Consider the following 11,661-nt stretch of genomic DNA (forward strand, 5'->3'; position numbering starts at 1 on the left):
CATCACCATGAAAACTGGGTTGTATTCTGGAAAAGTCTTTACAGAGTCTCTGGTGACACCTTAGTCTCTGGAGAGGCTGCCCCGGAGCTGTAGCTGTCTTCCTCGTGGCATGGAAACGCTCCAGCGTGCACCAGCATGCTTCCTGGAGCCGGGAAGGAGCCTGCAGTCCAGGTAGCTGGGCTCCACAGCCCTTTTGAAGGGCCGGCAGCTGGCAGCATCGGCGTGGATGCTTTGGAGGAAGAGTGCTCTGAGGACATAGGCAACATCTGGATAATGAGTGAAAGAACAGGCTTGCTTATTATAGAACCAAACAAAGCCCAACCTTCATCCTTACTACAAGCAAACAGTGCTGACTGGGGGAGGGGTGGCAAGGAAAAGCAACCATTTGAAAGGACTTGTGTTTGGGGCGACGTAGAAAAAGGGATGAAGCCTGACAATGATTGAACCTGTGCTGTGAGATATCCCGCCCCTATCATGGCAGGATAGGGACGATCTCTGCAGGTTCTGATTCCATGTCTTAATCCATTCTGACATGATACTCACAGCATTCCTCTCTGGTAGGACCTTAAGTCATCTATGTACCCCTGATGACTAGAACCGCTAGAACCTGGCTAGACAAACGCCGTGTGCATGCCTGGCACCTTGCTTTCTTCCTGGCCTACAGGAAGTAGGAAATGGGGTTAAGTCAGAATCTGGTCTGGGGCGGGGCACACAACCCACTCTTCACTCTCCAAGAATCTATGGTGTCATTTTTTTTAGCTCTCTCACTTGCAGTAAGGAAGAAGAGAGATCTCAAGAACTCCAGAAGGGCATGTGAAGAACCGCCGCTTAAAAATAGCTGTGACCTGATGGCTGCGGAAAAAGTTCGTGTTTGATTTTACCATTCAGTGCAACACACACACACACACACACACTCAGACACACACACTGTCTAGTTCATTTTGTCAATGTGGATTTTCCACAATTAATTTTGAATCACTTGAGGAGTATATAGACACAAGGGATGCGACCTACAGTATATGCCAAGGTTTATCTAAAAATATTTTACACCTGTTCTCTGTTCTGCACACTGGTCATATTTTATCAGTGAAGTAAGTACTCTTAACACTAGATGGAATGTGTTTTTCCTTCCAAGTCTTCAATGTTTTTCCCCTCTGTAAAGCAAACCTCCTCTTCTTCTCTACCTGCAATAAAATGAAGCTAGCACCATTAGCCAAATGACAAACTCACCACCAGAACTGCATTTAACTACCACTATTCCTGAGCCAATACCTTAAAATAAGAATTATGTCTGCATTTCTCACAAGCATGTAGAGATTTTGAACCCAGCAACATTCTTGGTTGCTCCTATAAAGACAGCAAATAGGACTCTGCACTGTAGCCAGTTTGCCACGGGTGAGGAAAAGGAACCAAGGCCCTGGTTTCCTTCAGTGCCTCAGGATTAGAACTGCAACTCGTTGATACTTATTACTGAAAACATAAATGGAGTAACTTGTAGACAATGGCTAGAATTTAATTCTTGGCTGATGCAAATAACAACTAGATGGCAAGTTAGGGATACTGGAAAAGTTACGATTTTCATTTGCTTTTCTGATTTCAAAGAGGAGCAAACATAATCAAAATTCTGCATTTCACAGTTTCTACATCCCAAGAACATCTAAGGACACATGTTCTATATGTTCGCTGACAACCCTTAACAGTAAGGGAGATTTGTATCTCCCCAAAGCGATTTACTGATATCATTGAGTATGCCCATTTTGCAAATGGGTACACTGATCCATCTGTATCAAATGACTAATATGGTTAACAAGGAATTAGGCCCATAATTTCAAATAGTCTCTAGACATAAAATGTCCTCTGGTTAGCATTTTTTTCTAAGGTTTATCCAACCGTGATATGAGCTTGAAATTCTCATTAACAGACCCTCTATCTAAAATAAATTTGCTGAAATATCCTAAAATCCAACATTGAGAAATGGTTAGAAGTTTACTACTTACAAATAAAATTTCATCAGCAACAAAAGCTTTTAGCTCAAATACAAGCCCCACAGCCCATCTCAGGGCCCAGGAGATCAAATTGTAACTAAGAAAAAAGATCTAAGCAGCAGACAGCTTAGTACCTCAGATCTAACCCACCCAGAAGCCACAGAAACCCTCCTGAGCCTTAAAAAAAATTTTTTTTTCTGGGTCTGGCAGCCTAGTGGCTAAATCCTTGCCTTGCATGTGCTGGGATCTTACATGTGCTCCAGTTTGTGTCCCGGCTGTTCCACTTCCCATCCAGCTCCCTGCTTGTGGCCTGGGAAAGCAGTTGAGGACAGCCCAATGCCTTGGGACCCTGCACCCACATGGGAGACCTGGAGGAGGTTCCTGGTTCCTGGTTCCTGGCTTCAGATCGGCTCAGCACCAACCATTGCGCTCACTTGGGGAGTGAACCATCGGATGGAAGATCTTCCTCTCTGTTTCTCCTCCTCTCTGTATATCTCACTTTGTAAAAAAATAAATACATCTCTAAAAAAAAAAAAAACATTTCCAGATAGCAGATGGTTATGGCCAATAGAAATAGTCTCTGAAAACATCAATGTGACTTCTGGGTACAGTTGACACCTAGCTTTCCACTGGACCCTTCTCAACATATCCTGGCTTACACAGCAAAAATGCCTTCATTTCCCTGCCTCCCCAGCAGAACTGCTGCTCATGTGAGGGAACCAAGTGTTAGGCTAGACAGCATGAACTCCGCCAACTCCTACTGTAATCTCAATGCCCTTGGCCACTTATTGGCCACACAATCTGGGGTGAGTTAGGTTTTCTGTACCTACCCTAACCCTTCCCCATCTCATAAACTGGGTTAAAACTACACCTGCCACATGGTAAGTGGTATATGAGTGTTTGTTAATGGAATGATCTAAACTGCTTTTGCAAATGACCTTAATAAACGAAGTTGTATGCATACAGAGACTGACCTCACATCTTTCAGATAGAAGATAGCAATCTCCCTCCAAATACCACAAAAGCTGAAGCACCCTGACCTCACGTGCCCTCCTGGGTCCTGCTGATGAAGCGCCCCCGACTGGCATACCTCACCAGCAGTGGTTTGACTCGGTACTACCACGCTACGTACCTCTAAGAGGGCTGTCTTCCTCTTCCCTGTTTGTGTACTTGTGATAGCGCAAGCATTCCCATCAAGCAGGGATACCTGTATAATGTACCATGCCTGTCTAAGTTTCTGCTTGTGTAAGAGAAGAAAAAGTGTTGGAGGAGGTCTCCAAGCAGTATTTTACTTCATCAGCTTAATTATGTTCAGAGAGACACCTATGGTTTTCTTTACCTTACAGTGGCTTGAAGGTTAGATGCAGTCAGATCAATTCACCCAAGTAAAATCTCAGTACCTAAGTGACTGCAAGTCATACCAACATACATTAGAGACACACATTAACCTCCTGGGCCCTAGCTTCCCCTTCAAAGGCAAACCAGTCACAGTTCCAAACAAGGCATGTCATTATTGTGAAGGAGGCATTTTGACTTGAAAGCCTGCATTTGCAAGAGGTGATAGTTACTTGAAGATTTCACAGAACTTTTAGAAATTAAGCACTTGCAGCAAAGAACTCAACTTGGAAAGCTACTTTATGTCATGGGTTAAGCAAGCTGGCCCATAGTGGAACACTCTGGGGGTGCACCAATACCTTATGGTTACAGGAGTCGGAAAGCAGGGAAAGTTCCATGAGGGTCATTAACACTTCATACCACCTACTAAAGAATTCCCAGAGAGGACCAAAAGTATGATGGCAAAGTGGGAAGAAGGGGCCCAAGGACATAAGCTTCTAAGATGCATCAGACGAGAGCACCTTACTACTTAAAATCTTTCCATTCCCAAATGCATGAAAACAAGGCCTTTGTTCATTCTTTAAAAGAAAAAATTACAAAGACACAAAGCTCAAATCAGATTTCATGAAAACAATTGACACAGTGTAACCCTTCTCAAGTACCAAACCTACACAATGCCCAGAGATGCAATTTCTCTAAGATCTGTCAATATGTTTATTACTAAGAACTGATGACATTCACACTCACATTAAGCTCAATCATTAAAATCGCAATTGATGGATATGTTCCAGACTGCCACAAACGCTATTGTTCAAGTGCTATTTAGTTGCCTTAGAATTTCCAGAAAAATCTCGGCCCCATCTCTAGTCAATATTTTCCCAAGTTAGCACTGTAACTTCACCAAATGCTGCAGCACAGATTAGCGGGAATGATTGTTCTGACAGTTTTCCAGTTTCACAACAAAAGCACGTAACTGGTTAAGGGCTGCGGCCAGGACCACTTGCTCCTTTCCAATCCTTCTTCACAGCCTCGTTCTGTCTTCTGAAGGACGAAGGCCTCACCATGGAGCCCACAGAAGAGCCCAACTTTTACTTTTTAAAAAGACTTATTTACTTTACTTAGAAAGGCAGATATATAGAGAGGAGAGACAGAGAGGAAGATCTTCCATCCGATTGTTCACTCCTCAAGTGAGCCGCAACGGCCGGAGCCAAGCCAATCCGAAGCCAGGATCAGGAGCTCTTCCAGGTCTCCCATGTTGGTGCAGGGTCCCAATGCATTGGGCCGTCCTCAACTGCTTTCCCAGGCCACAAGCAGGGAGCTGGATGGGAAGTGGAACAGCCAGGATTAGAACCGGTGCCCATATGGGATCTCGGCGTGTTCAAGGTGAGGACTTTAGCCGCTAGGCCATCGCGCTGGGCCCAAGGTGAAGACCTTAACCACTATGCTGTCTTGCCAGGCCCAAGCCAAACTTTTGATTTAAGGAAACAAGTCCTGGGACACGACTTTTTATTGCTCTAAGCCGCTTGGGTGACAAAAGGCTTTTGTAAAAAAAATAATTTGAGATTTGAGATCAAAATTTATCTCACTGGCAACTCTAGACTTCTTACTATAAAAAGCACAGGGAAAGTTGTCGAGCTTAAGACAATTTTCTTAGCAGTGCTGTGTCAACACTGCCATCAATGCAGCATTTAAGCAGTGAAATGACTCATCATTTTAATTTCTTCCAACTTCTGATCATTTTTTAAAAACTACCCTCACCAAGCTATCATGATAATGACCTTTGAACTGCCCCACCCCCCAAACTGGCAAGTTGGATCCACACTTGTAAACTTTTAGCTGGAAAATGAACGCAAATGCTAACATTTAGCCACCTGTTTTGGGAATAAATTTCTGACCAAAGGCTCTCTCTAGCAATAAACAACGAGCTTTAGGCACAAGGATTAGGAAACAGACTTGAAGCTTTTTAAAGTTGGGTCAGCTGCTCTATCCAAGCCAGGTACTGAACTTACCTCCATGCAAAAACAGAAAACTTATCTAGTGATTTTTCTGCATACACACACACACACACACACACACACACATTACAAATAAATCCTCCCATATTACACAAGTGGATTTCCTCATATTTCCCAACTCTGAGATGTCTAAGTGACACCTCCTTGTAAAATGTGCTGTAAAGCTGCACCGACAGCCTTACTACGCCATCATCGTAAGACAAAGGTGGACCACAGCGATTCCTCCAAAAGGCAAGCTGCCCCAAGCACTGGTCAAGCAAGCAACTGCACGGGCAGCAAAGCCTGGCGTGCATACTAGGGCAGTGCCCACTTCCCAGCTTTGCTTTGTGATTCCGTGAGTCAGGCCTTCTCCCACCAGTATCTACAATCTAACCCTGGAGGCAGGTCCTTAGCAAGGGCTTAGAGGAAAAAAATGACAAGAGGCATTTTTAATTTTAAAGAATTTTAATACAAACTTAATATAAACTATTTCAGTCCCTCTTAACATGTAAGACACTGACTCAAAATACTTTTATACCGTTTTTTTTCAAGTATTGCACAATATAGGTACAAAATTAATATTTACGATTACATTTTCTTCCATAATATATAGCAAAAATCTTTAAACCTTTAACAGAAAATACATTTTTTTGAAAAAGCAAATATTCGTACATTTTAATTCCACCACTAAAGGAATATCCTGTACACAATTTTAGAATAGTTGATGTCTTTAAGATGGATATTTTACAATTTCAGTAAAAAAAATACAACATGAAGCTGCTGCTGTCACAGATCACTGTAGTAAAAAGATATAAATGCAATACCATGTCGTAGAAACAATATATATATCCTCTGATATGTTACAAACTTTGTACTAAATTAAATTATACAATTAGAAAAGACCAATAAACCCACTTATTAGTGCCAATTTTTTATAAAAAAAAAAAAATCAGCCACGTCCTTGCTATATCTTAAATACTGTCAGAGGCCATATCTGAGAGTATACTTTAAAATATACAGTCAGTATAAAATAACTCTGTGCTTGGTTGGCAAATGAAAAATGATGCATGTTTTATTTTCGTAACCAAGCTTGAATGTATCTTCACTAGAAGCTTAAAAAAAAAATCTCAAGGAGGTGAGAAAAAAATACCCCCTTGGGCCCGAGCATTTTAATTTGTACGATACACTTTTTTTTTTCCTCTGGATTTTTTGTTTAGTTAGCCATAACAGGCTGGAATTGCTGGTTAGAATACTGCATGTTATTTAAGCTAAAATTCAAGCCATCTACAAAAGACTTCTCGTTGAGGCCTCCATAGGCTGCAAACACATCAAAGGCATTGCTGTACTGGAGAGGGCTGAGGTTGAGGGAGCTGTCACCTGGGAACATTCCATTGGGACTACTACTTTGACCCTGCATATTGGGAAAAATAAATTCCTTGGCGTTAGGAGAAAGCGCAGAGGTTTTCTGCGGCGGGTGCTGCTGGGGTGGCGGCGGGGGCGGCGGCTGGGCGGGCTGCTGTGGCGGCTGCTGCTGGCTGCCCAGGCCCAGCCCGTACAGAGAGTGTGCTGAGGAGGAGATGGCTTTCTGCTTGAGGAGGTCGCTCACGTTCACGTTCACGCCGAGGTGGATGGGAGAAGTGCGGGCCACCTTGCTGCTGCGCCCGCTGTTCTTCATTTTGGTGGAGCCGAACTTGGTGGCAGCGAAAGTGGCAGTGGTAAAGGTCAGAGGCTGGGTGGACCGGGGCATGAAGGTAGGGCTCACGGCGGCAGAGTGGCCAAAGGGAGGAGACGGGGAGCTGGACACCGAGGAGGTGGGGTCACTGATGGGCATGAACACCTGGGCCTCTGGGTTAAAGCTGTTTTTGATCTCCTTATCCAGCTCACATCCATTTTCATTATTATCATCCACATATAGCACCTTCACGGGTCCCTTCTCCCCGATCTGGTAGGACACCTCGAACGGGTCGATCCAAACGCTGAGGTCCTGGGGCAGGTTGCCACGCACATCGTCAATGTCCAGCCCACTCTCTTTGGACGCTTGCTCGATCACTGGGTCCACTTTCTCCCCGATGTGGATACATCTAAACCCTGATCCTCTGTATGGCTTTTCAGGATACCAGTGCCCTTCATATTTCTTCTTGAGCAATCTTTCGAGCTCTTCACCAAAAATGTTGACACGTCTCCTGGGAAGCTTATTGTACAAATATGAAATGATAAAATTGAGTGCTACTTGGATTTCAAGCTGCATAGCTGCTAGGCCACGAAATTAGGTCTGTTTCAACTTCGCTACCAAAAAAGTGTTCAGTGTGTGGCAGAGAAACAAGTTTTCATTCAAAGTGCTGGTATTAGAAGATTATCCTTCTCCTTTACCTTCAGTGGACTCGGCCCTTAAGGAAAACAAAACAAAAGCAAATCCGAGTAAGATAAGCATAAGGTTCAGGTCCATGACCTTTATTTTACCCCCACAGTTGTTTCACCTTCCAAAAAAATGATGAGTAGGCTAGAAAGCCTGAAAGATATAAACTGCATAACAAATACATAATAGAAATTCATTTTTTCAAGTTCAAAATCTCAGGAGGAAATGTAAATTTGTAGCTGAAATAAATATTCTTTAAAAGGATTACTCAATGAACAGAGTTCTAAAGCAAGTATCTGCACTCTACATAGTCTCCCTCTTTCTCCCCACTTCCAACTCTTCCAAAAATTTTTACTGGAAACAAGCGAGCACACCCCCTCACTCACCCTCCACCCACAGGCACATGCTACTGGTAGGAGCTGCTCCTTAATTGCTATCGTCCTTCATCAGCCTAGAAGGAGTCCTGTATCTTGGTTCATTTTGGTTATATACTGTTTAATGCACACTATCCTTAAACATTTTGAAAGCAGAGAAGCCAGGAAAACTAATTTCAAAGTACGTGACGTGAACAAGAAAGGCACCACATGCCAAACGAATTATCATCCTTGGCAAGGATAATCACGCACTAAGCCATCCTGCCCGCTCCAGGACTTAAACATACTCAAGGCACACAACATGGAGCTTCGCCATGCCTCTTTTCTTTCCAGAGTGGTGTGTTTTTCTACATCTGGAAACACCTCTTGGCCAGCAAGTACAAAGCTCAAGGGTTTTTCTTTAACAGGAGCAAGGACGAATTTCAGAACACTATCATTTATTGCGCTTAGCGGGCAGGGTTTTGAGTTTTATTCTGATTTTTCAAAACCACCTCCAAGCCTCTCAAGAGGATAAGGGCACAGTGGTGAGGCTCGGCAGATAAGGTCGACCTTTAAACGTTTGCTGGGTCAGCACTGGGTGGGGATACGATCAAGGGCAAACACCAGACACTTGCAAAGGAGACCTATTGGTTCTCTGAGGCTGACGGAAAAGGTCGTTTAAAAACCAAGCTGGTGGAAAGCCTTCCTTTTTCCTAGATTCACGATGACAAAGGAAAGGGGTTTCCCTGGCTACTCCCCAACTACAAACACTTTCCAAGCCCCAAGTGGAGGCAGAGGCAGCTGATGAAGCTCAATTGCTCAAAGGTGCAGCCGAACGAATTGGGGCTGGGTGGAAGGTAGTTTTCAAGCAGCGCCTGAAGACGGGAGTGTGAAGAATTACATAAACAGCCAGTTGGGTCTCATTAGATTTCTGCTCACAACCCTCGAGCCCCAAGCGCTACGGCAGCAGCCAGCAAGAGGAGGCGGAGGGGGAAAAGAGTACGAGCTTCCCGAAGGGAGGAGGAGGAGGAGGACGACGACGAAGGCCTCGGCAGGGCGAAAAGCCAGCAGCCGCGGCCGGGCACTCGGGCACCCGGGCACCCGGGCACCCGGGCAGGTCGGGCGCCGCCGGGTCAGCCGCTCCCCTCCCCCCGCCGTAACCTGACCCGCCGCTCCCTCCCCCCCGCCCGAGGCTCCTGGGACCCGGCCAGAGCCCGGGGAGCACCGGCTCCCCGGCACCATTTTCAGCCTCGGCGGCCACCGGCCCCTCAAATCCCGGCGTCCTCCCTCCTATCCCCCAACACACACACACACACACACACACACACACACACACACACTCCCGCGAGCTCCGCCGCTCATCCTCGGAGCCCCAACCCCCGATCCCAGCGGCTCGCCCCCGGCCCCCGCCGAGCCCGATGCCTCGGGCCCGGCGTCCAGAGCCGCTCCGGGCCGGTCCCCGAGAGCTGTCCCCGCCGCGCCCACGGCCGTCAAGCCGCCGTCGCGTCCCCCCTCTAGCCCCCACCCGGGCCTCCACTCCCTGAGAGCCCGGGGCTCGACGACGCTGCAAGCCCTTCCTCCGGGGCCTCGGCCTGGACTCCGGTGTCCTGGCCGTCCGCCGCCCCGCGATACTTACGGGCTGCTTCGGGGTTGCGTTTCACCACAGACCCGCGGCCGGCAGGGCAAGAAGGGGCGGCAGGGCGGGGGCGCGGGCGCGGCGACTCAGCCGAATGCAAGACGTCGCCGCCGCCGGACGGGGGAACCGAGGCCTTTGGCGGGCCTCAGGAGCTCGCAGCTTGTGGCTCGGGGTGGCGGGGACAGGGGGTCAGGCGAGCGCGTTCACTTCTCCACACAGCCCGGTGCCCCGGCCCAGCGTCCCCGTAGAGCGCCCACTGCGCGCCGGGCCAGAGCTCCGCTCCTTCTGCCGCGGCGCGCGCCCCGCCTCTCGTTTTATATTCTCCTCCCTGCCCCCAATGCTCTCCGTGGGGGTGCGCGCGCCCGCCCGCGTCACACAGCTTCGGGCGGCGTAACCATTCCCCGCCCTCCCGGTCCCGCACCCCAGACTCTCGCCGGCTCGCTCCACCCCTGCCCTACCCCTCGACGCCATTGGCCCAGTCCCGCCTGCCCTGGCCCCGACGGGCGGCGGACGGCCGGGGGTGGGGAGCAGGCCACACCCGCCCCAGAGTAGCCAATGAGCCGACAGCCTGGAGAGGCTGTGGGCGGGACCTAGAGGAACATTAGACAGCGATTGGAGGAGGGACCTGACAGTGAGGGAGAAAGAGGTGGGGCAGGATAGCTCGGTCGAAGCCGAGCGCCGGGGAGCAGGGGGAGGGGAGCCAAGCAGGTGGCGAAGCAGCAGGGGAGAAGGGGTGGGGTGGGGTGGGGGAGCAGCCCAGCCCCCCCCGAGAGCGAGGGGAGGGTTACAGAAAAATGCCCCACCCGAGCGGGACTGTGGCCGAGGAAAATCCTGCTGGCGGATGAACCTCCGAGTCGGCCTTCTGTCCACCCCCAGGGAGCCTAGAGGAAGGGCGGACTAGGACTCGTGCCCCCCCCCCCGGTTAATTGAATATTAATCACGTCAGGATCTCGCCCAACCGCCACCGGGAGAGTGGCAACTACAGAACCCAAAACTGCCGGGCTGGGGGTGGGGACGGGAGGCCACGTCGCCGCACCTTCCGCCCAGGTGACAGTTTAACTGCCTCTGCAGTTCCACCTGAGACCCGCCCGTGCGACCCTGCAGCAGCTCGGAGAAGCGGTCAGAGGGATCCCATTTCATTCCCCGGGCCCCAGCCCAGGCCGTCCGAGGCTAGGGGTTGGCGACACCGTGCCGAGCTGCGTACGTATCTCTGCGTGTGTGTGTATGCATCTATAAATATGCATGGGTGCGCATCAAGGGCTCGAATGCAGGTGCACGGAACGCACACGGCGCGTTGAAGAGGATATCCGGGTTGAATTCGGTGCGGGGAAGCTAGGGAGCGGGCCGAGAGATCCCGGGGGCCGTCTCTTCACAACCCCACCGCGAACAAATACACCAAGTTACGCGGGGCGTGGAACGGGGCGTCGCTGTCAGCTAAAAATATTACTCACAGGTAGCAACGACGCCCGATTGGCCGCGCTCGGCCCCTAACAACCCGGCGATTGGCTGCCTGGTATCCAGGAGACGGACGTCAAGCTCGGACCCGGAGGGGAGAGAGTCCAGAGGGAGCGAGGGGGCGGCAGAGCCATGAATGAAACGCCCAAGGCCCGGCCTTGCCCGCTCGCCACGGCTGGGCATTCGGGAGGCGCTCCCTGAACAAACACACGGCTCCTGTGGAGGCTCGCCCCCTCCACCTGCCAGGAAGAAGCTGGAGCGCAGCTCCCCGCCTGGGTGGGGTGTAGACCTGCTGCGCTACTCGGGCTCGAACTCGCGTCGTGGATCAGGGCTCGAGGTTTGTGGCCGTGTGGACGCGAGATCCGGAGGCAGGCGCCTGGCGCTCCGTCCCTCTGTAGAACTACCTTGAGAAGGGAGATTTCTCAGGAGTGACAAGCGGGACGGATTGGGGTGTGTGACACGTCAGGAGCCCCAAACTCTGGCACCTCCCATTTTTTTAAGAACATAGAAGTGTTATCCGTGACTTAGTTTATTAGTGTTTGACATT

At 49.3% G+C, this 11,661-nt stretch overlaps 1 protein-coding gene across 1 annotated transcript; it reads right to left on the reverse strand.

The window, feature by feature from the left end:
- Positions 1–6,251: 6,251 nt before the first annotated feature.
- On the reverse strand, positions 6,252–9,950 carry TOB1 (transducer of ERBB2, 1). The gene is made up of 2 exons (XM_004591015.3): positions 9,660–9,950; positions 6,252–7,701 (listed from the first exon to the last, which is right to left on the reverse strand). Exon 2 carries the CDS (start codon positions 7,560–7,562, stop codon positions 6,528–6,530), a length of 1,035 nt encoding a protein of 344 aa, XP_004591072.2. The 5' UTR covers positions 7,563–7,701; positions 9,660–9,950; the 3' UTR covers positions 6,252–6,527.
- Positions 9,951–11,661: the final 1,711 nt, after the last annotated feature.

Source organism: Ochotona princeps, chromosome 17 (genome assembly GCF_030435755.1).
Source record: "Ochotona princeps isolate mOchPri1 chromosome 17, mOchPri1.hap1, whole genome shotgun sequence".
NCBI classification, from domain to species: Eukaryota; Metazoa; Chordata; class Mammalia; order Lagomorpha; family Ochotonidae; genus Ochotona; species Ochotona princeps.

Bases quoted from the DNA above. Each gene is read 5' to 3' on its own strand.
- TOB1 (XM_004591015.3), bottom strand. From the start codon at position 7,562: ATGCAGCTTGAAATCCAAGTAGCACTCAATTTTATCATTTCATATTTG.